General features: G+C 47.3%; 1 protein-coding gene across 1 annotated transcript in view; it reads right to left on the bottom strand.

Annotated features, from left to right (window-relative positions):
- Positions 1-27,449, bottom strand: part of LOC144826413 (lamin-B3-like) — a 484,608-nt gene that overhangs the window by 274,233 nt on the left and 182,926 nt on the right. Inside the window, exon 4 of the mRNA XM_078684729.1 lies at positions 23,805-23,975. Within this exon, the coding sequence (XP_078540855.1) occupies positions 23,805-23,975 (171 nt within the window). The remainder of the gene's footprint in view (positions 1-23,804; positions 23,976-27,449) is intronic.

The raw sequence follows: 27,449 nt of genomic DNA, 5'->3' as shown, positions 1-27,449 counted from the left end.
GTCTTCAGACAAGACGGGCGGGGGAATTGCATGCATTTTAGGAGCAACCTCTCCGTTACTAAAGTCACCTCCCCCTCCCTCTCCTCTTGTGAACTCCTCTGCCTCGACATCACCAGCGAGGGCAAACAAGTTTGTGCTTTACATCTCATCTATCACCCGCCTGGTGACAATCTCATATTCTCCCAACAACTCATGGACATGATCACTTCCAATGCCGGCCGGCAGACCACCCAAGTCTACCTGGGTGACTTCAATCTCCACTGGAACGATCAGAAAGACACAGTGGTGAATAGTCTCAAAACTTTCCTTAATGCGCTTGACCTCACCCAATTATGCGACAGCCCAACACACGACAAAGGCTCGATACTTGATCTCATCATTGCCAAAGAGAATTCTACACAACTGGAGGCGATTCTACCCTGCGACTGGTCAGATCACCACATTATCACCTTCTTTATCAATGAAAAAGTTAAACCTAACGCGGCTCAACCAATCAAATCCAAAACATGGAAAAGGGACATGAAGAATCTTAACCCTTCTACCCTGCCTCGGCAATCTCCTCCTTCCCCCTTCTGGTGCCCCGGATGTTCAATCACTGACTGACCATTACCTTGAATCTTTGAATACAATAGTCAATGAAGTCGCCCCACTGCAACTGAAGAGAGTCTCCACCAAAACTTCTAACCCCTGGTATGATGATAGACTCAATGACGACAGGCGTGCTATGCGATTGGCAGAGCGCACCTGGAGATCGGACCCTTCAGCACTGCACCTCAAAAGGCTTAAAAACAAGAGAAATGCCTACTTCAGGAAAATAAAGCGCACAAAGATGGACTTCTTCAGCCGCCAGTTGGACCAAGCAAAAAACAGGCCAAGAAAACGGTTCGAACTAATCAAGACCCAAACAAAGACAAAACCCTTACAATCAAACAGCACAACAAGCGACACCCCACACTGTGAAGCCTTCTCTGCTTTCTTTAAGCTAAAGACAGACAACATAAGAAATGACCTCATTATGGATGTAAGCCGATTCTCCAACCACACCAGAATGGCTAACACTCAACCTAAAAACAAGGCATCTTGGCTGTACTTCGATACATACTCGGAAGAAACAATACACAAACTGCTCCGCACCTTGAAGCCCTCTAATCACCTCACAGACCCTCTACCTGCTAATGCTGTAAAAGACTTCATCCCCTTGCTCCTCCCTCTCTGGACCAAAATTGTCAACCGCTCCCTGCAACAAGGCCTCATGCCAGACTCCCTCAAGGTGGGGCAAGTCACACCTATACTCAAGAAACCTACAGCAGATCCGTCTGACCTAAACAATTACCGGCCCATCACCAATATCCCCACCCTGGCCAAACTGCTGGAGAAATGTGTCCAACTCCAACTAACAAAACACATTGACCAATTTGACCTCCTCAACTCTCATCAATCAGGCTTCCGAGCGAAACATAGCACGGAATCAGCTATGACACACATAATTGATGAAGCCCTCCAAATTCTTGATCGCAATGAGTCCTGCCTCCTCATCCTTCTTGACCTCTCGTCAGCATTTGACACGGTCAAACATGAGAACTTGCTGGAGTTGCTAAGCACTAGAATGGGTCTATCGGGAACTGTTCTCAAATGGTTTTCGTCCTTCCTTCACAATCGGTCTCAGAAGTTCAAGATCGACAATGTGTTATCTTCACCTGTGCCTGCAGATCTAGGTGTTCCACAAGGATCCTCCCTCTCCCCCACATTGTTCAACCTCGTCATGGAACCGCTCGCCACCTTGCTCCAAGCTTCCAATGTTCAATTCCATATGTACGCCGACGACACACAACTGTACCTAAAGCTTCAATCCCCGGAAGATATCAAACATCTGAATTCCACGCTTATTAACACTCAATCTTGGCTAGCAGATAACCACCTCAAACTAAATGCTCTGAAAACTGAGTTCCTACTCATCTCACCCCCGGCGAAAATCTCCACCACCCAAACATGGCTCAACAACCTAACAGCACTCAATGTCCAACCCACCATCGTAGACTCAGCGAAATCCCTAGGCATCACACTGGACGCCAAGCTCAACATGCAGCAGCACGTCAGCAAAGCCACAAAAGCAGCTAATTTCCAAATAAACACACTGAGGAAAATGAAACCCTTCCTCCCTGCTGAAGACTTCCATACTGCTGTACAAGCGTTAGTCATCCCTCGAATAGACTACGGAATTGTGGCCCTCAGCGGACTCCCGCTATCCACAACAGCACCCTTAAGAGCCTCCCTGAACGCTGCCGCAAGACTCATTACTGGCTCAAAAAAACATTCGCATATATCCCCAGACTTAAAGTCCCTAAAATGGCTGCCTATTGAAGCCAGAATACAGCTAAAAATTGCAGTTATGACACACGCGGCCGTGCACCACAATGCACCCAACTACCTCGCTCAAAAATTGTCTATATCAGGAGGTTCTAGATCCAATAGAAGCTCAAAAAATCTACTCTTGAAACCCCGTAGATTCCGGAAAGAGAAAACTTACAAGCGCTCCTTCTCAGGAATGGCACCCAGGATCTGGAATGCTCTCCCTCCTGAAACCAGGCGTATCTCCTCCACAGCACTCTTCAAGAAAGAGGTGAAAACCATCCTACTGGCCAAGATCTCCTGAACCTTATAGGTGCTGGGTCAGAGACCCTGCATTGCATTGTGTCATTGCACACCTTGTCTTTTGGCATTATACCTCTACTTGATGGGGACACTACTACGCTACTTTCATACTACCGACCAATATATGATACACGTTGGTTCACTGATTCACTCTCCCTATGCCCCCACTCAGTGCTCCCTCGATACTAAAACATTGGTATAAACCTCCAGACACCCAAGGGGTACCTGAACACCTCTGTAGTGGGGTCAATGACTTATGCTGTCTTATATTACTTCTTTACCTGATTGTATATTGATATGTTTTATGTATGCTATTATCCTATCATGTTAGTGACTACTACGTTGCTCCCATTACTGCTGTTCATTCCTACTGCCCCTACACTGTCTTTGTGAAGCGCTCTGATATCTGTAAGGATCTTGTTCGCGCTATATAAAACTTTGAATAAATAAATAAATAAATAAATAAATAAATAAATAAATAGAGGAGACCTCTTTTAGCAAGGAGGAGAAACGGCTTCCTAGATAGTACCACCTTCTTCACGTATTCTATTGATTCTTTCGTGTAAGAGAGCTACTTTCTGAAATGGGATACTGGTTTATTGCGAAATAGAGTGGGGATTGAGACGGGTTCTAGAGAATCAATATGCCACCTCAAACTTTGAGCAGGACGTAGTCATTCCAAGACGCAAAACTCCTGTCCTATAACATCCACACTGGGACGGTCAACTGTGAAAAGTGGTTGGAAGTTCCCATTGCAATGGTTTCTAGGTTGCCGGTTAACCAGTCACCAAACCAGCTAGCTGAGAGGAACCACTGAATGCAACTCTGCATATAAAACGACAGATAGTCCTACTGGAGCAAGAGGCCTTGAAAACAAGTGAAACCTGGCATGAGTGATGCAATATGCAAGGTCATATCCGTGGATGACAGAGCCACAAGTTATGGTTAGTTTACTGAGCCATAACTAGCAACATTGTGGTTTTTATGTTTAATTAAAATAACTACAGTTACATTGGGATTTTTTCCAGTGAATTTCAGAGATTTTCTAAACATACATGAGCAACGTAGCCATAATTTCACTTTAACCTTTGTTTTAAGGGAACTTCTGGGTGTTTTCTTGATCCTATTAGATGAAGGGGTTTTGGAAACATGGTGGCTGACTGTTAGTCGCTAGCGCCAGGAGCTCTGCGCCAGCCTCTATGGACCCAGAGAGCAGCCCGTGATCAGAGACGAGGCTGTTACCTGGCCGTTATCGTTGGAGCGTTTGAGCGTTTTTCCTTTGTAGCTCTTGCAGCCTGCACCGGGCTTTGGATTCCTTCGGTGAAGCTGCGAGGCTGGAGGGCGGTGGAGTGCCGCGTTGTCACTGGCGGCGCCGCATTTGTTGAGCAGCGTATGAGGGGAATTTCCCTCGCTCCTCTGGCTTCTTGCGGCTTAGGCCGGTTTTTGGCGGTCCGTGGTCTGCTTCTGGGTGCTCCTGGGTGTGGCTGCTTTGTAGTTCCTTGGCAGGGGGCGCCCGAGGAGGAGGAGAGGAGCTTGCTGGGGGAGCCTGGGTTGTGTAGGGAAGCGGAAGGGATCAGTTTTTCTGCTCACCCCCGTTTGCTGGAAGCCACGCTGGAGCTCAGGAGGGGGAGCAATGCAGTAGTGCGGGGCCTCCTAAGGGGGGGGGGGGGGCAATAAAACCGGCATTGCTTGCTTTTTTCAGCAAAAGAAAGATCAAGATTTTGGCTGCTATCAAAAAAATAAAGAGGAGCAGAAAGAAAACGGAGCCTGCGGTAAGGTTGAAGAGGGGATGCTGGGGAGGAGAATAGTAGAAACACTGAAAGAGTCCTAAACACTAAAAGGTCAGCTCCCTTATTAGTACAGCATGTTGAGATACAGCAGTACGCCCTTAGTGTCCAGGAGGTAACCTCTCCTACAGCTAGAAGTTCACAGATAGAGGTCGGAGTAACACACAAGAAATCTATAAGAGGGGCGATAGGGGGTCCTAAGAAAGTTACACTAGGTGGCGGCATCACAAATTTTTGCTGCTGCTGAACTCTCCTCTTCTAGTGGAGTCCAGGTCTCTCTTGTTGAAAAAGTGAAGCCTACTGGTGGCGACTATGCTTTTCAGGTTTACCAGGTGAAAGGGAAATCTATCAAACCTAGAACTCCAAAAAGTAGTTTACCTATATGGTCTGGGACTACCGGCCACCCCCTCCCGGCCCAGTGCACCACACATCAACCTTTACAGTAATTAGACATGCAAATAGTTTTCTTTGGAAGGCAGGGGGGTCTCACGACCCCCTCGGCCGCATTTATTAAAATATGAAAACAAATAAAAATGGTTGAAAATAAAATATTATTTACACAATCATTGATATGCACATTAGATTTACAGCAATGTAGACCGGTATGAAAGGGCTAACCTTAACAAATGTCTAATACAGCGTGTTTCCTAACCGAATCTAACATCCTATGTATGAATTTTGCATCCTAACATTTTTGGGCCTACGGCAAGGTCGCTAACCGGTGTCAGATCCTTATTATCCAGCCACGCCCTCATGTCTGAATGCGCATGCGCGACAGAGCCCGGTTACCGGGAGAGTACGTCCCTCTCCTGGTTACCCCGTATGGTCCGTGAACTCAATCACAAGGAGGGCCCTTTCACTCTGCGCCATTTGATGACGTCAGTGTACGTACGGGGTGGCTAGCAGCCCAAGGAAAGCGTGACTCCCTCCCCCGCACCCTTCCAACCAAGCGGATATCCTGCCCCTGAAGTTCTAGGAGAGCCCATTGGCCCCTCACCCTGGGCGACCCCATTCGAGAATGGCGACACCCCCTAAGGACCTTAAATTGCTGCTCACCGATCAGGACCTTATCGCCTGATCAAGGAATACAACAAGCTACAACAAATATGTGACCTGTGAAAGGGAAAAAAGGCCTAAGGAAAAAACAAAACGAATTAGGAACTTCAATGCACACAATTGTTCAGATTCCAATACTACCACCTGTAAAAGGGAAAAAAGACCTAAGGAAAATTACACCATACAATATTCACAATGTCCTTGCATTATTCACGGTAAAATATGACCAATGTACCAATTGAAACTCTGCTTCGAGGGCTGGTGAGTGGGCAAATTATTCAGCCCCTCGCTGAGGGGCACGTAGCGGGTGTGGAGAGCGCGGGGGCAAGAGGGCGCCTCCCGCGCTCTCCCGGCCTTTTATTTCTTTACCTACCTTGGGGGCTGACCAGCTCGTGTGACCCGCCTCCCCTTGACCCGGAAGCACTTTACTGCTTCCAGGTCAATGGTGAGTCTGCACCCATCGGTGGTGAGGCGGCCGCGTCATCATGACGCGACACCAAAGGGGGGGGGGCGGGGTCACGCCTCACTTCTGAGGATACAGGGGGAGGGGGTAAGCCGGGCCCAGCCATACGTGAGAGGTGGCCGAGCAGCCCACCCCCTTCCTTTTAGAGGGATTAGAGTGACTACGTACATTACGCTCTTATTTCAGGGTGCAGCCAGAAGTGTTGGTTATTGGCAAGCCATCAGGACCTGGATCTTTGAGTCAGTGCCTGTTTAGTTTAATTCCCTGTATACTCCCATCCACCCTACCTGCTGATCCCTTGGACATAGTTCCTGTGATAGGAATGGAGTCTATAGTTGAATTAGAAAAACCTACAGAGGCAGTCACTTCAAAGGAACTAGTCTCCCAAGTCACAGGTTCAATCCTCCAGTCCAAGGATTTGGGTACTCCTTCAGGGGATATGACTGCTCATAATGAAGATTGGTGAATTGTTGCCTCAAATTTAGTACAACCACTATTAGGAGCGTCGGATAACAGCACATCAGAATCACCAGAAACTAGTTCCCTTTCAGCCCAGTTGGCTCAGTCGGCTCAACCAGCTTGGATTCGGTCTGCAGGTCTAGAGAACCTCTTTGTTGCATTAACAGCAGACATTAAGAAAGGGTTCGCAGCATCTACAGCTAACAAAGGGGAGATTAGAAATCTTTGTGAATTTTTGGGGAAAAAAAGTCGACCTCATTAATTCCAGAACTGTGACTCTTTGAGAATGTGGTGGGGGATATGAAAGAATATCTGGGCCAGGCTAAATCGGACATGGAACGTTTAAAATCAGAACATCGGGATCTCAGAGACAGAGTGGAGAAATTAGAGATTAACGCTCGAAGGAATAATTTACTTTTATTGAAAGTACCAGAAGGAAGTGAAGGATCAGACATTCGATCCTTCATGGTTTCTCTACTTAAGACCTCACTACAGCTCCAAGTCTCTAACGAAGAGCTTAGCCGTGAGATTCAGAGCGTACATAGAGATCCATTTCAGAGGAACCCTAATAGACCCAAACCTAGACAAATACTCATTAATTTCCTCACATTTGCCTTGAAGGATAAAATTCTGAATTTATCACTGACATTTTTAATCGGTGCGGGCAAAAGATTTTGCGTTTGAGATTTGGTCAGATCTATCAAGCTGTACTTTGGAGAGGCAAGAGGAGTTGGGCAAGAGACTGGAGGGGTTTAAAAAGTTAGGTGCGGTAGCCCAACTTAAATTTCCGGCCTTTTTAAAGGTGATGTTTAATAACAAAATGTACAACATAAGGTTGGTACAGGAAGCGGATGAGCTACTGAATAGCCTAAGTAAAGGGTAAGTAAGTAATTTATTATTTGCATAGTTACTTAAAACCATTGCAATACAAAGCTTTTAAAATAAACAGTTTGAGAAATCGAAACATTTAAATTGCCTCTCTATATAAAGGAGGAAACAGTATATCAACTCACAAATTTTCCTTCATAAGAAAAGTCATGAAATCTCACGATTTAGTTTGCAATAAATAATATAGATCCATTAAAAAAACTAACTAAACACATTTAAAAACAGGTTGTAGTCAAATTCTTTCCCTCTACCTTCAAAGGTTTAACAAGACTACTGTTCTGCTGAAAGTCAGGAAATACCAAAATTATTTAAAAGACAGTTAAGAGCATGTCATAATGTTTTCTTTTCTAGTGCCTTACTGAGCTTCACAAGTGCAAAAAATGTCTTGAAGCAATTAAGAGTCAGCTTTTATCATTTTCTTTTCCACTGCCATCATAAACCTCACAAATTTACAGTTCAACTGGGGATCCTGGGGTGCACGGCAGGCAAGAACTGCCTGTCTCCGTGAGCGGATTCCTTGTGCGTTAAAATAGGATTTTAGCAGGTGCTTACGTTCTTCCAGCAATTTGTCACAAGGCACAGCAAGTGTGGCATGTCCTCAGGAGCCGAGCCACATATCCGACAGACTAGGCCCGCCGGTTCTTTTAACCAGTGTGGGAAGTGGCAGATGCAAGGTAACAGACCCAGCCTGTACTTTAAGAACTTCATTTTTGTTGTTTTTGAATAACCTAGTTCAAGATAGTTCTGCGGTGCCTGGGTGGTATTTGAGTTCTGGATTATCCAGCAATGTGACCTCTTTGTGAATGATGCCTTGTCTTCAATCCATGAGATGATACAAGAAACTGAATGGTTCTTTGACGTTAATTTAGAGTCAACATCAATATTAAATGTCCGGGACTCTTAAAGCTTTCTTGCGGGGTCAGATTACAAGCAGGGCAAGTTTCAGGAATAAAAAATACAAAGTAGAAGTATTTTCCATCGAAGGGAAGTTGATAGATCTAGAAACGGATATATCTCCGTAAGCTTCGCCTGCAGCCCAACAGACGTGGAAGGATAAACAAGATAACTTAACCGCATGCGTGCGGGCGGAATTCCGCCCGTACGCTGAGATTTGCGAAAGCGCACTTTACGTGACGAGCTGGGCTCGTCATCAGCGTAGCAGGAGGCTACCTCATGACGAGCCCAGCTCGTCATCAGCGTCGAAGGGGTTAAAAGGGCAATTAGAGAGCACATTACAATCTGGGCTCATACGTAGATGGGAGGCAAGTTAAATCGCCCACTTTGAATACGGAGAAGGTGCGGGCAAACTTCTTGCTTGGAAGGCCAAGTCTGACTGAGTAAGGAATCAGATTAAGGAGATCATTAGCGGAAAGGAGCTCTTCCGCTCAAATGGGGAAATCAGTCTGGCCTTTCAGAGGTATTTCGAGGAGATCTATTGTGAGGATAAATGCCTAGATGTTACCAGCGTTTAAAATTGGTAAAAGGATATCCCCCTTCCCTCACTGGGGCAGGACCAACAGCAATATTTGGATCAAGCCTTCAATCAAACTGAGGTGAGAGATGCGAACCAACGTTCCAAGTCTGGGAAAGCAGCGTACCCAGATGGCCTGCCTGCAGAAATATATAAGTTGTTAGGAGAAAAGGTCATCCCCGTCCTAACGCACCTGTTTAATCATGCCTTGGAGGTGGGTCTGGGGGTCCCAGCTTCCTGGAACGATGCCTTAATAATTTTGATATTGGGGGCAGGAACTTCGCGCGCATCAGAGATGGCCGCGTGAGCACAGGGCTCCCGAGGACCCTCGCTGCCTCCCGCATTTATCCTGGACAATATCCTGATTTGATGGAAGATCATTGAAGTCACAGCCCGGCTGATGTGCTAGCAGGTTTTTGGGTCGGAATCGGAAGCAGGGTCCCCGAGTTTTGCCGTCTTGAAATTTGCGGCCTTCTCCATGGAACAGCCTGGACCTTGAGTTGTAGCAGTGCCCAGGTCGTAATTTAACAACAACGGCTCGAGGGGATCAGACCACAGCCTCACTTCACTTTCGGTTTCGTTTCTCCGGCGCGCTGCCTCATATATGCAGTGTGTTCGTTGATCGGACGAGCCCCGATGCCAGCCTATTGAGTTTCGAGCGAGTGACTGTTTGGCTGTGGACTCCACTTGGCTCAACTTTGCCTCCTGTATTCTTGTGTGTGAATTTTAAGGAGCCATTTGGACCAGATCCCAAGCCTCCCTCCGGGGCGACCGATTCGCCATGACGGGCAAGCCTGAGAGTGAGAAACGGAAGGTCAAGACCACTATCCGTGGAGGTTCAACCCAGACGAATGTCATGGATCGCTATACACTTTCTAAAGGATCCCCTGGTGGCGCACCTAAGACCCGGGAGGAGGTTGTTGACGATCCTGCTGTGTTGGCGGACTTAACGCTACAAAACGTGATGGGCGCCATTGCTGGTATTCAGTCTTCTATTGGCCAACAGTATGAAGCCTTGGCTCTGAAGTTGGACACAGTAGCTATTGATGTCAACCTCATTCGAACTGATCTGGCCAAGACGAATGAGAAAGTGAAGTCATTGGACCGAAAGACATCCAGCCTTACCACGGATGTGTCCGACTTGCAAACCGAAGTGCACAATCTTAGATCTGCTAATGACATTTTCGCTCGTCGCTTGGAGGATTTTGAAGGCCGTGCACGGCGCAATAACGTGCGTATTATTGGGGTCCCGGAAGATTCTAGTTCACTCGCCACTGATCTTCGAGTGGAGGACCTCATTCTTAATCATCTTGCACCAAAGGGCCTGAGCAAATTCTTTGCCATCGAACATGCGCACAGGGTGCCAGGGGGGCAGGCGAAGCCCGGTCTTCCCCCCCGTCCGATTATTGCACGGATCTTCAACTTTAGAGATCGCAACGCCATTTTGCAGGCGGCACGGACAAGTGGCCCTACGCAGTTTGAGAACGCCGCTGTGAATTTTTATCTGGACTTTCTCAATCGGTCCAGAAACAACGTATGGGATTTCAAGGTGTGAAACGGCGACCAAGAGATATGGAACTAAAATACGCTATGTTATTCCCGGCACTACTGCGTGTTGAATATCACAATCGCACATTCTTCTTTGTCAGGCCTGAGGAAGCGAGTGATTGGTTGGACACTTTGCCGACTCGCCGTGCTCGCCAAGAACATGCTGGTGGTGCTGAAGGGGGACTGATGGACCAAGAATGATTATGGTGCCTGCGTGCGGAACACTACTCAGAGTGACCAGCTGCAGCTCACTGATTTTTTTGATCATTCCATTCGTATCTTGGGAGGTAGCGGGGATGGTGGGACCCTTTCCTCCTCTGGGGTTTTCTTTGTGTAGATTAGTTCTTTGTTTGTAATTGTTAGGGCGACAGGCACACTGCAAATTGGGGTGGCTTTTGAGTCGGTGGAGGGGTGCAGGGTGGGGGGGAAGTTGTGTTGGGAACCTTGGGGGGAGGGAGGGACATGTTCTGGGATTGTTTGTTTTTTCTTCTTCAAGGCAAGGTACTTTCATTCTCTTTGACATTGGTGTGATGCTCGTTTTGCGATGGGAATTCATTGTGGATCTGGATGGGGGTAGAGGGTTGAAGGTATTATGCTGGAATGTGAATGGGTTGGGTGATCGTATAAAGAGAGGGGTGGTTATGCAGCTGTTGCGGCGCCTTTCGCCTGATGTCGTTTTGCTACAAGAGACACTTGATAGGAAATACTTGTCACGCTCCTAATAGACTGGGTTATCGTCTTGCTGCCCATTCTGGATTTACATCTAGTTCTAAGAGGAGTGGGTATTCTGCTTAGGGTTTCCCTCCCCCTCGAGGTTGATGATGTGATCCTTGATGCCAGGGGTCGATATGTTGCACTTGTCGGGCGGTGGGAGGGTAAACCAATCTCGTTAGTGTCAGTTTATGTCCCCCCGGGCTTACAATCCACGACATTTACGGACCTGGGGCGGATGGTTCTGGGTCTCCCGGAGGGTGTTTTGATACTGGGTGGTGATTTTAACTCCGTCATTTCTGGCAGGATAGACCACTATCCCCGCGAGATCTTCCTGCTGCGCAATCCTGGTTGGGTGACTTCCTGGAAACTTTGGGCCTCATAGACTGTTGGAGGCTAATGCATCCAGAGCAATCACAGTTTACTTTCCACTCGGGAGCTCATGGTAGTCTTTCTAGATTAGATTATGTCCTGATACCGGCGGCACTGTCCCCCTCGATTGGAGAGATTAGACACTTGGCCCGGGGTATATCGGATCATTCCCCTATTTGGTTTCATTTTAATCTTCGCGCCGGGGCCGAAGGGAGGGTGACTCCGATTAACCCCTGGTATCTTCTTAACCCTAAGACTCGCACTGAATTGATTAAATCATTTGATCTGTATTTTACTGAGAATGCTGGTTCTGTAACCTCGCCTGTGTCGTTGTGGGAAGCTTTTAAGACTGATCAGGGGACAAGCATTGTCTTTGGTGGGGTGTGCCAAGAAATGTAAGAATGAGGCAATTGTTCGGCTCGAGACTGAAATCACAGACCTGGAGACTGCATTGGAGCGGGGGGTGTCTCGAGAAGCATTACCAGGCCCGGACTGGCCATAGCGGGCACCGGGCAATCCCCCGGTGCGCCGCAAGGGTGAGGGCAGTTTTTGAGCTCCTGGGGGCCGATTTTGTTAGAGGGCCGTTTTTGCAGCATAGCTGCAAAATCGGCCCTCTAACAAAATCGGCTGAAAACCGGCCCTAGCAAAGCGCTCGGCGGCACCTCCAACCCCCCGAGTGGGGAGGGGGGGGGGGGCGGCCGAGCACTTTGCCAGGGCCGGTTTTGGTTCCCAGTCCGGCCCTGAGCATTACACGTCCTCCGCCTTAAACAATTAGAATATAAAACGTTGGTTACTGATGCGGCAAAGATGATGAGTAGGGAACAACAGGGACGGCTGTATGATGTGGGTGATAAAGCAGGAAAATTGATTGCATGGCTGGATAGAAGGGAGAGAGCAAATCGAGTGGTTCCGGTGGTTGAGACATGTGGTGGAGTGCGTGTAACGGACCCTGTTGAGATTTTCGAATGTTTTGCTGAATATTTTCAAAAGGTCTATACATCGGTGTCCGACAGGCCCGAGGAGGATTCGCAATTGTTGCTTCGGGATATAGCACTTCCATGTTTGTCGGAATCGGATCGGGACTGTTTGGATGCCACGCCCTCGGTGGATGAGGTGGCTCTCGCGCTACGCTCCCTTCGCTCCGGCAAGGCTCTGGGTCCCAATGGCCTTCCTGTTGAACTGTATAAATTACGCCCTGATACCCTAGCTCCCTATCTCCGTGATAGGTTTTTGGCTGCACGAGATAATGGCTCCCTCCCTAGAGATCAGCGTCTTGCGACCATCGTGGTGATCCATAAGGAGGGTAAACCATGAGATCGCTGCTCGTCCTATAGGCCCATGTCGCTCTTAAATGCGGAGCCCAAGATCCTCGCCAAACTGCTTGCTAATCGTTTGATTACGATTATTGGCGACCTGATTCATCCAGATCAATCGGGCTTTATACCGCACCGTAACACGGCTTTAAATTTGCGACGTTTGCATGGTGTTCTCGCGAGGGCCCAGACCCTGCGTGAACCGGCCATCTTGGCGTCCTTGGACGCCACGATGGCCTTTGATACAATCGAGTGGTCTTATCTCTGGGCGGTACTCGCCAAATTTGGATTCGGTGCAGGTTTTATTGGTTGGGTCAAGCTCCTGTATGAAACGCCACTGGCACAGGTGGTGGTTAACAGCCGTGTCTCCATGCCTTTTACTCTTGGGAGGGGCACGCGGCAGGGATGTCCGTTGTCCCCGCTCCTCTTTGCTTTGGCGTTGGAGCCACTCGCCGCTTGGCTACGGTGGGAGCCTTCGCTGAAGGGTATACGCTGGACGCCGGAATTTGAGGATCGCATTTCCTTATACGCGGATGATATTTTATTGTACCTTACATCTCCCCAAAAATCGCTCAACGTATTGTTTGACGTACTTAACTCCTTCGGGAAGAACTCTGGCCTTATCATTAATTGGTCGAAATCCTACATTTATGTACTCGCGGGTGATGTCCCTCGTTTGCCTCGGGGCTGTCCCATCCAATTGTCGCAGTCAGGCTTTAAGTACTTGGGTGTGTTTATCTCGATGGACCCAGCGGTTCGCTATGAACGTAATTTACTCCCCCCGCTCAAAAGGTTGCGATCCGATGTAGCGCGTTGGCGTAAATTACCGCTATCTCCTCTAGGGCGGGCTGCCCTTTTTAAAATGATGTCCTTACAGCGGTTCCTATACGCTCTACAGAATAGTTTTGATGTCATCCCGTCGACCTATTTTCGGGAAGTAGAATCGTTGCAGAGGCAACTAATATGGGACGGGCGTTCACGCATCGCTCTTCCGAAATTAACACTTCCCTGGTATGATGGCGGTAAGCGCTCCCGGATATTCGTAGGTATTATTGGGCTTCCCACCTTGCTGCCATCAACCACGGGATGTATGGCCCGGCGTTGAATCCAGCATTTGAAATGGATAAGTGGCTGCTCCCGGGTGGTGATTACTACAGGGCACTCTATTCAAGACCCTCCCATTCACAACTCACGGGACCTACCGCTATAGCCGTGCGGGTATGGCATAGCGCAACGGCAGCTATGGGCTGGAGTGATAAATTAACTGGTGCGACACCGCTCTATGCCTCTGCGAAGCTGGGTGGCCTATGGAAGACGAAGGGATTTGATAAGTGGGACATGATCGGTATTGGTAAAGTGCGTGATCTCTGGGTTAAAGGAGGGGTGAAGGCCTTCTCGGATCTGTAAATAGAGTATAAACTGAGTGACAGGGAAAAATTTCGTTATATCCAGGTATGCCATGCTCTTAACTCTGTGTTGCTAGTGGGTAGTGATATTCCCGATTCCTCCCCCCTCGAAGATCGTATACTAGACGGTTATGTGCCAGACAGTACTATCTCATTGTTCTATAACAAAATGATTAATGACCGATCGAGTCTGCTCGATCGCCTCCGTGAAGCCTGGATTGCTGATGGTACTGAACTGGATGATGAGGACTGGCAGTCCGCGATCTCCTCTCCCAAGGAGGTGGCGATTCCGGCCCGCCTCCGTCTGGTCCAACTCAAGATCCTCCACAGAATCTATGTCACCGGTCCCCGTCTGATCCATATGGGCTACTCCACGGATGGCATGTGTAGGCGTGGTTGTGGTCTCCTTGGCACCTATCTCCATATCATATGGGAATGCCCTGTGGTGGTGCGATTTTGGAAACGTATACATGAGGTGATGGATGAAGTTACGGGTGTTGTGATGTTGCCGGAAGCCCGACAATGTTTATTGAATGTATGAGGTCCGAACGACTATGACGTGTCGCAGCTTCGGTGGGCGACTCTGGCCAATATGGTTGCGAAAAGGGATATTGCACAATTGTGGGGATCCCCGAGGCCGCCTACAGTGACTGCTTGGAAAGAGAGTCTGGACTGGTGCATGTTCAGGGAGAAAACAGTGTATATGGCAAGAGGCAGACCCAAGAAATGGGGGAAGATTTGGAACCCTTGGAACTCATACCGTGGAGGTATCTGTACGCCCCCACTCACCGTTATTCCTAGTCCTTCCCAGTCGCCCTGACCTACATTCCTTCTAGCGGTGGTATATTGTCTTGTTCATATGCAATTCTGCCTTTGCCGCCCTCCCCTCATCTGTATTCAAAGACTCTTTTCTCCTGCTGTTATGTATCTCCCATCCTCCTTGAGCGCGGACCTAATGGCTGTCTTATCACTGTATTGCCTTGCTGGTCTGTTTGATGTGTTGTTTCTTTGTGTTTTAAATATTAAAAAGTTCCCAAAAAAATAATAATTTTGATATTAAAACCTGGGAAGCCTTCATCAAATTGTGGGTCATATAGACCCATCTCGCTGCTAAGTGTAGATTATAAAATGTTTACTTCTATTTTGGCAGCGAGATTGGGTCTTATTGTGGGAAATATCCTTCATCCAGATCAGAAAGGTTTTGTAAGGAATAGGCAAATCTCTAATCTTACATGTAACGTTATTGGGGCGATAGATCTTGCTTCCACCTATTCCCTCCCACTGGCTGCTATGACTTTGGATGCAACCAAGACCTTCGACAGAGTGAATTGGATTTACCGGTCGGTGGCCTTGCAGAAATTCAATCTAGGGCGCAGATTTTGTCACATGGTACAGCTGATCTACCAGAATCACACAGCTAGACTGCTGGTTAACGGGAATATCACTGAATCCTTAAAGATCCCAAGAGGAACCAGACATGGCTGGCCACTCTCCCCCCTTCTATTTGATCTTTATATTGAGCCATTTGCTCAACAGCTGAGGGTGGATTCCAGCATAGTGTCATTTAAATATGAGGAGTGGGAGAGGAAGATAGCCCTGTATGCGGATGACATCCTGGTTCTCTCTGCAGATTTACAGTCAGCTTTTCCAGCGGTGATTAGTTTGGCTAGGGAGTTTGGGTCAGTTTCTGGGTATGATATTAGTGTTACAAAAACAGAAACCATGACTTGGAATTTGTCGGAGACACTGCAGGATTACCAGCCTAGCTCCAAAATGAGCTATCTGGGAGTTCAGGTGGTTCAGGACATCACAAAGATAGCAGAGATCAACTTCGCTATAGTGGCAAGGGAGTGTAGAACGCTTAGGAAATCCTGGTCTTGTCTTCCTCTTTCAATTCTGGGAAGAACCAATTTAGTTAAGATGACGATACTCCCAAAGTTTTTTTAATTTTAATTGTATCCCTCTTTATTTTGAAAAATCCATGATTGTGAAGCTGCAGAGCGATATTAACTCCTTTATCTGGGCATCTAAGATTGCCAGGATTGCCTGGAAGAAACTAAGGAGGAGAAGAGAAAAGGGTGGCCTGGTCTTACCAGACCTTCAGCTATATGCCTGGGCGTTCCATCTCACATATTCACGCATGTTATTGAGTATGCCCATAGATACCAGGGCAGGAGAGATGTTTTTGGACATGCTGAGGGGTGCTAATATGTCATAGAAAGGGATTCTGTTTAAATTTGGAGACCCAAAGTTTTTTTTTTTTTAAATCAGGCTGAAGGTTCTCCAGGGGGTAGCTAAAACTTGGGCCAAAGTTAGGGGGGCAGTGGGGCTTGACTACTTTTCCAGCTTAAATCCCCTATGGGATTCTCCCGGGGCCCCAGTGTACCTAAGACAGTTTGACAATCCCTCTGAGGAATGCCGGGTTATTGGATTGGGGTGACCTCCTGGAGGGTGGTATCCTTCCTCTTTGGTAACATCTTCAGGATATGGTTGGGGGGAGGTCTCTCTCGCTTTAAGTATTATCAACCTGTAAGTTAGGTTCAATCCTAACCGTGGAGGCATGCCTTGGGATACGTACATATTTTAGAACATCAGCTTGTTACCAAACTCCCAGGAAGAAAAGAAGTCTCATTTTGGTACCAAACCCTGCTGGAGGAAGTAGACGGCGAATTTAAGCTTGCTGAAGAACTGTGGGCAGGGTCCTTGCCCACTCAGGATTGTGCTATATTATGGCAGAAATCTTGTAAAATTTTATATGAAGTGGTGAAGCCAGCCTTGCTGAAAAGAAATCACCTGTTTACTATCCACAGGGCCTATTACACTCCCCAAAAACTGACCAAAATCTCAGCTGGTCCCCAGTTAGTTACAAAAAGTGTGGCCTGGTTTCCGCCTCAGATGCCCATATGTTTATGGAATGTCCCCCCCCTCCCAGAGTTCTATGATTATGCCATTAATACTTCCAAGGCTAAGCTGCAAGCTGCCAGGTATGGCGGTGGTCAGGCAGCAAAAGCCATCCAGCCCTTGAGCTTGGTGTCAAAAGAAGAAACCACTGCGATACTCCATATGCCAAGGGCAGATCTGGTACTAGTAGGCGGGGCCACATTCCAACACTCCAATAGCCTACTTCTCTCAGTGTCATGAGAGTGAGTACAGACGCCCACGGTCGATATCGAAGTGAGATAGACGTAGAATGAGGACTTGAAACAAAATAAATAAATAACTACAGTCACATTGGTTTTTTTCCAGTGAATTTCAGAGGTTTTCTAAACCTACATGGAGTTATGAGCAACGTAGCCATAATTTCACTTTAATCTTTGTTTTAAGCGAACTTCTGGGTGTTTTGTGATCATAATAAACAGATTTTGTTTGGGGCACCGCTACCCAGTTTTAAAATCCAACCATGTTTTGTACACACAATTGGTACGGAGTAGTAGGGAATGACTGCAGTCGCTGCAGAAAACCTAACTTTCATAGAACAAGCTCCGTAGACATATTAAGCAGAAGTTAGCTACATATGTTCCTATGAATAGCCCCAGTATCCTAACAATACCAGGGATTGTGCATGCAGACCCTGTTCTTAAACCTACACCAGTAACTAATCTGCCCTATGCACTTAGTTAAATGGTACACAGTGGGGGTGGATCGCAGAGCCTCAGCCCATACCCTGAGCACTGTCAACAGGCAGCCTTTAGCTGTGTACAGAAGAGTGTAGGGTGCATGGCGTGACCTCTAGCCTGTCCCGGAATTCAATCCTATGCGAGTGTTTCACATACAAAGTAGACAGCCTTTGCTTGTCGCAGAGGGGAAGAGGAGATCAATGGTGTCAAAGTTGTACACTGCTTGGGAAAGGTGCAGGGGCTAGACTCTAGCTAGGTCTGGTGCACCCCTTCCGTTGCCGGTCGACCCCCACTGCACAACACCTTACACAGGGGGCCCCACTATGGTCCCAAAGCTTTGGTTTACTGAATGAGTAGTTGTGTGTATATGCTTGGAAGGTTGGTCTGGTAGGAGTCTAACGGGTGGGGGTAGCTTGGCAGTAAAAAACTTTAACAATGTGTAGCTGGGCACAGCCAGTCAGAGAGGCTTATGCTGATGGCTCCTACTTGGCTGATGATAGCTTGGCAATATTTGACGTTGTCCATGCACAGCCCTGCCCTTCAGTCTGAGAAACGTGCCCTAATGTTTCACTTTTTAGCATGGTCCTTATGTCTGTGAAGCTTGGTATTGCTGTATAGGGGTGGAAAAGGAGCTTGGTGGTGTTGCAGTCAAGTACTTCACTCGCACCACAGTTTATCCCATGAAGCTTGCCCATATGTCTTTACTTCCCAACTGCATAACTGCAGAAAGGTGAAATTGCCAGTCTGTGAAGCTTACCATGGTGTTCCAAAGCTAGGCATGGAGGCATTTTGCCAGTTCTGCCTTAGCAATTTGCACAGCTGGGCACTTCAGTCCTTGAAACTGGCCTCAACTTGGTGTTAGGGAACGCCATTCAAGTCCTTTTAGATCTGCAGATCTGAAATGGCCAACTGGAGAAAAAGCTTTCCTTGAAGGACCCAAAATCAATTAACTTTTTAAACGTTTGTGCAGATTCAAACGGAGGCAATGTTTCTTAAAAAACAAACTGCAGGTCATGTGCTACTTCGTTACGAGGCAAATCTTTATGGTATGAGGTAAATTAATTTATAGTTTAACAAGCAAGGTTGTCTGCACAAGTTTCACAAAAGTGGGATGCATTCCACAAAAAACCCAAAAACCTTTAGTTCTCATGAAACTGAAAACCAGTAATGACTGCCAACCCTCAAAACAAGCTATAAAAGCTTCCATGGACACAATCTGAATCACAGCTTTCAGTGTTATAGACTTGTCCCTTTTTTTTATGGTCATCCCCAAACGTTTGGCCTTCTCCCTCCTATTTTCTGAACCCATCTTTGTTGGCCATAAGACTCTGAGAGCTTTACCACTGCTGGCCAGTTAAACGAGTTAACATTGGCTTACACCCAATCAGTATATTTAATTTACTTAACTTAAATTATAAGTCCCCAGAAAAATGGTCCTTCATGTAGCCAGAGCCTGTAAATTAAATACTACTAGTGGACAGGCAAGCCAACCCCAAGTGAAGGCCCTATATAGTACAGGGGACAACATATTTAAAAAGTTGGACTTTTGGTTTTAAGGTTTAAATTTCCTGGTAGTGAAAAACATCTAAATTCCCTTTTCACTACTGTAAGGCCTACTTGTCCTATAATATAACATTGGGCCAACTTATTGCATTCAATAAGTGATGACTTTCAATTGGGAGTAGGTGGGAATGTAAAGTTTGGGGTCTAAAGAATTATAATTTAAAACCCTCTTTAATGGTATAGTTGGATTTAAAGTCACAATTGTGAAAATGCCGCTTTTGAAAGTAAAAACATGCAAAAAGAGCAGATGAACAGCATGCTAATTATTTTTATTTTTTTTAACATTCACCCCCTGGTCACAGATCTGGGGTAAATCTATTGTTTTTTTGCTCACCACGACATTCCAATTTGGACCCAGCCATATGCAAATCAGTCTTGACCCTGCTCCCCATGGGAACAGTCTAGCCCGAACTGCCAGGCCAGGTCCTTGATTGGACCAGAAACAAGCACCCCCATTCTGGTTTTGGGGTATCACCCCTCATCAAGCAGGCTAGCTTGAATCCGGGGACATAGCAAGCACAGGACCCATGTCTGGGCATACCCTTCCCACTTAGAGCTACACATTCAAAACGTACAGATGATGGAGAGAATGCTAAACAAATCAAACATTCACACCCAGTCACAGATCTGGGTTAATTCCATAGTTTTTTTTGCTCGTCTCTTTTAGAAAGTTGCCATTTTCTTGTCCAAACCATTTAGTGCCTCCAATCTGTTTCCTAGGTCACATGACTAACTGTAGACGGCAGCTGGTCTTTGTGTATTGCCCAGACAGTGAGACGTAAGGGAACTGTGTTGGCAGGATGGACCATCTCTGACTTGATGAGGGGAGAAACTGTGACCTACCACACTTGCACAACACTAAGGTTCTGCCCCAGCACACTCACAATAGGGTTTCACAATAGAAATTGTACTCAAAGACAGGCTGGTGGCTACTTCAAAACTGGCACAAGTATACATTTTGGACCCTCAGACCCAACTCTTCAGTACACCTCTGAAGCTGTGGAAGACTCAGAAGGACTGGTGTGTTTTGCCCTGCTGGTGTGCTACATGAAGGAATGCTACAATGCTGCCCTGCTGTCTGAGGGAAATGGACTGGACCTGAATCTTGAACCCAGAACCACCAGAGTGACTTCATGGGCTAGTTGGACACCCTCCTTCCAAAAAAGAAACAACTTACGAGGGGGAAGAGAGTGGGTTCGGCGCCTTGGTATTCGTCTGAATTGAGGACCCTGAGGAAGGGATGCAAGAGGCTAGAGCGGTCCTGGAGAAGAGACTGGAGTGAAACGAGCCGGAAACAATATCGTGCGGCTCTGAGCAGTTATAAATCTGCTATTCGGGTGGCAAAATCGGGATTCTTTGAAGAGAGAATAGGCTCTGCGGCCAACTCTTCCAAAGAGTCGTTCAGGGTCATAAAGGAACTACTGAATATACCCGAACCTCAGGTCATCCACGAGGACCCACGCAAAAAATGCATAGAATTGGCCTCCTTTTTTAAATCCAAAATCGACAACATACTGGCTTCCCTTCCCCGCCAGGGGGAGGCTTCTTCCTTGGATGATAACTTCAGTTCCCAACTTAGGATGCGATCAGTGGAGCTGGCCTCTCTCGGTCCGGTCACTACGGAGGAAGCTCTCTCGGTTTTGAGGACCATGAAGAGTGGTTCCCCGAAAGACCCAGCACCTATTAGGTGGCTTCTACCATCGGCGGCCCAGTGACGGACCTTATAAACTTGTCCCTCACTCAAGGGATAGTCCCCCCCAGCTGGAAAGGGGCGGTGGTTAAGGCTCTTTTGAAAAAGCCTAACCTGGATCCCGCCGACCTCGCCAACTTTAGGCCGATCTCCTTGCTGCCGGGTATTAGTAAGGTGGCTGAGAAGTTGGTAAACAGTCGCCTGTCGGACTTCCTGGAAGCTAACTCCCTCCTGGGCGATTCCCAAACGGGTTTTCGTCCCGGTCAGGGGACTGACACCGCCCTGTTGGCGGTCGTGGAGAATGCAAGGAGCATTTTGGATTCGGGGGGGGATCAGTGGCAGTGATCCTCCTGGACCTCAGTGCTGCTTTTGACACCGTGGACCATCAGGTGCTTCTCCAACGGCTGTCGGGGGTGGGGGTCACCGGTGTGGCTCTCAAATGGTTTGCTTCCTTCTTGGAAGGTCGGACATTTGAGGTGTGGGAAGGCCATGAAAAATCATCTACAATCCCTCTCCAGTGTGGGGTGCCACAGGGCTCTTCATTGAGCCCTACCTTATTCAACATTTACATGGCCCCCCTGGAGAGTGTGGTACTGCCGCTGGGTATTAAAATCATCAGCTACGCTGATGATACTCAGCTGGTGGTTGGCCTTTCCCAGTCGGCGCATCATCCCGACCGGCTGCACTCGTGTCTGGAGAAGATCTACACGTGGATGTGCAGCTCAGCGCTAAAGTTGAACGGCTCCAAGACGGAACTCATGCTGCTGGGGAACTCCTCTCCATCTTTGTCCCCCAGCAGCTGGCCTGACTGTCTGGGACCGGTACCCACCCCCAAGCAGGAGATCAAGAGCTTGGGGGTGTGGCTGGAGCGGGGCCTTTCGTTTAAAACGCATGCTAAAAAGACTGCTGGCGTGTGTTTTGGCCTGCTCCGCTCAGCCCGGAAGATCTTACCTTTGCTCCCAGCGTCCACTAGGAGGCTTCTCATCCAGGGATTGATCATCTCGCGGCTGGATTTCAGCAACGCGTTATTCCTGGGTGCACCTGAATCTACCCTGAACAAACTGCAGCAAGTGCAGAATGCTGCCGCCAGGCTCTTGACGAGTCTCCCCAGGCGTCAGTCTGCTCGCCCGGCGCTGAGGGCTCTGCATTGGCTCCCTGTTAGGGACAGGGTGAAATTCAAATCACTCTGTATAGCCCATAAAGTTCTGCATGGGGTAGGCCCACCTATTCTGGGGGAGATGGTCCAGCCTTACAAGGCTCCTCGCTCTCTTCGCTCCGACCATCAACATCTTCTTCAGGTCGGGAGGGTGAAGAGGGCTAGAACTGGTGGCAGAAGGTTTTCAATAAATGTGGCCACTTTGTGGAATTCACTGCCCCTACAACTTCGTTCGGAAGCTAGTCTTCTCCGGTTCCGCAAACTTTTAAAGATGTTTCTGTTTTCTGCTTAAACCCTGCATTATTCTTTGGTAGTGTTATTATCTGGCGAGCGCTGGGATGCCTATTTGGTAACCAGGCGCTATACAAAACTCAGAATAATAATAATAATAATAATAATAATTGGCGGGCCTCCTGCTCAGAGCTAAAGGGACAGAAAAGGTTCCAACCACCTTGAACCCCTCACCTGGACTCTGTCTGCTGTAAGTCTTGCTCCCGAACTGGTACCACCACAGTCTTGGACCCGTGGAAATGGCCCGGAAGGTGCTCTGACAGCCCAGCTGTGGTCTCTAGGGCAGAACAGATGCTTCGTGATGCATCCTAGATGCTGGACTTTGTATCACAAGCCTCAGTCAACTGCTGCATCGGAATCACTGCTGTGTGACACACTTTCAACACAGATCTCGCAAAGCTCCGCAACCAGGATTTAAGATACTTCAGCTACAGGGCATAACTTGGTCCCTGTATCTGACCCATGGTCCATTGTGGCGTGACAGAACCTACTGCTTTGTCCCTGTCCAGTGCGATCAGAAACCTCAGTTGGAGCTTTGTGCTTTTAAGCCCACTTAAATGTCTAAAATTGCATATCTCTGGTTTTACTAATTAGATTTTTGTAATTTTAGTGTCAAATAATTCTCTGAATTTGTATACACATCTAAGTTGGTGTGAGATTTTCCTTGCGTTGTGTTTGCACGTTATTACAGGTTTCAAATGCAGCATAGCCTCTAAGTTAAGCCTGACTGCTATTGTGCCAAGCTACCCCAAGGTTAGACACAAGTTTAATTTGGGGTTGCTTGTGACTTCACCCTGACAGGAATTGTGGTTGCTGCTGGAGTAGGTGTTCACCAAAATTCCGACGCAATACAGATCGAGTCAACCATTAGAGAACTTCAGGCCAAACATTTACAGGGACTTAGTTGAATGGTCTTTGAAAGATCGTACCATAATGTGTACTGTGCAACACCCATTTGTAACAGCTAGATTACAGTGCACATTAAAAACAACAACAATAATAGGCCCTACATATTTTTGTTTGTGTAGCACAATATGAGCCCACCACCTTAGTACTAATGAAGCTAAGGTGATAAACTCTCATTAGATGTTTGCCTTTAATATTTATTCCTTCGTCTATGTGCTTTCTGTTATTTCCATTCTGCCTTCACATCGAGCGCATAATCTACAAACCTGTCAACCAACTCCTTTCTGTACTCTTGTAGCTGTTGAGTTTAACACTCTCCCCATCAGCATTACATTCATACTGCACTCACAAGGACCCAAACAACAAAATATTTTGAATTTCACAATGACTGTATGACAGATTGGATCATTCTAGAGTTTTAAAAGGATTGTAAACATATCAGTACTTTAACTCACCTTGGCACTGAATGTTCGTTCTAGCTCTTCCTTGTAATCTTGGATTTGCTCCTCGTGATCTCTTCTGAGCTGTTGCATAGCTTCTGCAAGTTTATTTTCAAATTCAACACGGCGACCTGAATCTATTTCGACTATCTTGGTCTCGTGGCGTTTTTTGGTTTCACTGAGTTCCTTTAACAAACAAACATAAGGGCTTTATTTAATCCTAACATACTTTTGTGCCAAATATGCAGCAAATGCCATAGTTGAAGACGCAACTTTAGAATCAGAAGTTTCATAAATGGAGGATGCAATACATTTAAACTTGATAAAAAAAAGTTGTGATTGAAACGATGGGACACTGTTCGCTTGCTCAGCTGCAACAACAAGATGTAGATACAAGTACATTAGTAAAATCATTACAGCATCCCTCAATCTCAGATCAGTGCCATGGGCGTCCGCAGAAATTTTTCCAGGGGGGGCAAAATGTTAACTTCATCACCATCCTCCGACATGATGTGTGCCAGGTGGGGCACAAGAAACACTGGGGCGCAGGAGGAGCCATGGGGGGCAGCAAGCAGGCCACATATGATCTCATACACCATAGGGTTGTTGTGCCACAGCCATCTCTTTCTTTTGTGGGACCCCAAAATCCATACCTGCCCTGGTCCCTAAAATTACCCCCTAGCACCCCAAAACCCATACCCACCCTGAACCCTAAAATTACCCCACCCCCCCTAAACTCATACCCTCCCTGAATCCTAAAATTATGCCCCTGGCACCCCAAAACCCATACCCACCCTGAACCTTAAAATTACCCCTGCCCCCCCAAACTCATACCTGCCCCAAACCCTAAAATTACCCCCCTGGCATCCATAACCCATACCCACACTGACCCCTAAAATTATCCCCATGGCACCCCAAAACTCATACCCACCCTGAACCCTAAAATTCCCCCCCTGGCACCCCATAACCCATACCGCCCTGACCCCTAAAATTGTCCCCCTGGCACCCCAAAACCCATACCCGCCCTGAACCCTAAAATTCCCCCCCTTGCACCCCAAAACACGTACCCACCCTGAACCCTAAAATTACCCCCTGGTACCCCAAACCCATACCCACCCTGAACCCTAAAATGATCCCCCTGGCACCCCAATCCCTAACCCACCGTGAACCTTCAAATTATTCCCTGGCACCTTAAAACCCACACCCACCCTGAACCCTCAATTTACCCCCTGGCACCACAAAAGCTGAACACTCCATTCTGATTGTGTATCGCGCAGTCTCCCTGCTCAGGGAGGATCTGCTGGTCTGGATCGGCTCGCCCTGGTCCGGTTCTGCTCGCCCTTCTCTGGAGCTGTTCTGCCTGCCCTGTCCCTCTTCCGGACCCACCGAGCCTGCCTCCGTGCACACTGCCTGGACCTACTCTGTCTGGCCTGGTTCTTTCTCCTTTGGACCTGCTGTCTTCACTGGCGGAGTTAGAACACAGGTCTCACTTCTCTGAAGCTGCTCTCCCTCACCCAGACCCCAACTCCCCCTTCACTTGCTCTCTCATCTTCCTTCCTCCCTCCTTCTAGGTCTCTTTTTCCCCACTGCTTCTCTCTCTCTTTCTCTCCCCACTCTTCGTTCACTCTCACCCCACCGTATATGTCTCCCCGACCCCACCAAGTCTTCCTCTGTCCTCCCTCTCTCTTCCTCCTCCTCATGTCGGTGATAGGGAGCCCGGGGCCCTCTCTGAAAATGGTAGGTGGAGGTGACGTTAAGTGTGAAAGCACCAAGGTGTGAACCAGGAGAAGAGGCGGGGCAGGGGGTGGGCGGTAGGTAGAGGGTCAAAGGGGACACTGGCTCTCAGAGGTGAGACGGGGCGGGGAGCAGCCTGAGGACAAAAACCACACTAGAGCAAGAGGTAGACGTTACTCTTTTATTCAAATGTGACTATTCTTTCTGCTTAGTAATATACTTAACAGCAACTGTTCTAGGCAGTCAATCACTATAATCCAATAATTATTTGAAAAGACTTTGCCTCAATCTTGTTATTGTGTCAGAGCGCGCTATGAAGTCTGAGGTCTCCTGGCGCTTCTGACTGAATTGTAAGATGGAGGTGTTGTCTAGATGTGACATGCGATGAGATGCACAGGAGTTCACCTAGAAGAGAGTGCCAAAGGGACGGTGCAGGAAAATGAAGCCTGCGTCTTGTCCTACTGAGCCCTGAAATGCAGAGGAGCTTCAGAATAGAACAGAGAGTGCGAGCTGGAGAGGAACCGTGGCTGGAGCACCATGTGTAATAAGTAGTGGCATTGGCGTCCGCAGGGGGCAGGGCCGACTTTAGCGCTGGTGGTACCCAGTGCAACAATGTTAGTTGGCGCCCCCAATGACCACCTCCACCACGGATTCTCTCACTAGCACCCTTTAACAGTGACCAAGTATCCATAACCACTCTCAGATGCATTGAATTCGTTATATAGCGCTCCTCATACCATTAAAGTATGTCAGAGCACTTTGCATCACACACACATTACACAGACAATCAATCATACTTGTGTATATCAGTGTATAGGAAATGTTACATAAGCCAAAGGACAAAGGGGCATATTATCAAGGCCTAGCGATATTTTTATCGCCGCGTTTGCATCCGTTTTCAGACGAAATGCGACGATAAAAATATCACTTTATTTACAAGAGCACGATAACGTGTGTTCAAAGGGATTAGCGCTGGTTTCAACATCGCATCGCCTTGCATCGCTAATGAGATACAAGGGAGGCGTGTCCTGTGAAACAACATGGGATATCATCCCTAACCCTGATTCTCTCTATTTTCAAGTGTATCGCTAACACATATAGCGATATTATAATCCGCGCTAACCGGGTTTTCCGCCGGTTTATAACGCCTGCTATTTTCCTTACTAAGCCATATCTATAATGGGAAAAGGATTGTTATGCTGAGTCCACGTCTCCCATTATAGATTAGGTTTTCCCTAACGCGGTTCTCTATTGCTGGAATTCCGGCGATTTCGACTCTTTCCGCCACTTTTGCCTGGATTTCTATCGCCTGGGCGATGCGCCTTGCTGATAGTGCGCTCACCAGGCGATAGAATAAGGTGATATGCGGCGTTAATTTTTTGCACGCTACCCACGGCCAGCGATCGCTGGCCGTTGATGATATGCCCCTAAAAGTGTAGGAGTCACATGCCATCCATACTGGTAGGCAGTATAGTTTAGGAGTGCTTGGTGTGGAGAAGCACAAACTCAGAGTCGAAAAAGAAACAGCATAGTTGGGAGTTTTCTTTAATAATAAGAATCCATTTCTACCCAAATTAACCTTTTTTGCAACATTAATCAATGTTCTATACTTAGCAGAGTGTATGCACTTCTATGATGAAAGTTATTACCTCACTATTCTATAATAGGACTTTAAGTTATAAATTGCAAGTAAGAAAAGGATAGCTCTTTTAAAAGCAGTAACCTGCTGATCTATTTACATTAAATGTACTCTTTAATCTACTTGGTACACGTTCTTTGCAGCAGGCATATTAACCCTCTGTACTACCTTCACATAAGTCAAAAACCTCAACTACACAAAACTCTGATCTCTGGCCAAGAAGAACATTAATCACAGGAGTTATCTTTACACTTTTGTGGGGCCCCGTAATTGCAGGAGGAAAGGCA

The sequence above is a fragment of the Lissotriton helveticus genome, chromosome 3_2 (genome assembly GCF_964261635.1).
Source record: "Lissotriton helveticus chromosome 3_2, aLisHel1.1, whole genome shotgun sequence".
NCBI lineage: Eukaryota > Metazoa > Chordata > Amphibia > Caudata > Salamandridae > Lissotriton > Lissotriton helveticus.
This window is presented reverse-complemented; position numbering and strand designations above follow the sequence as displayed.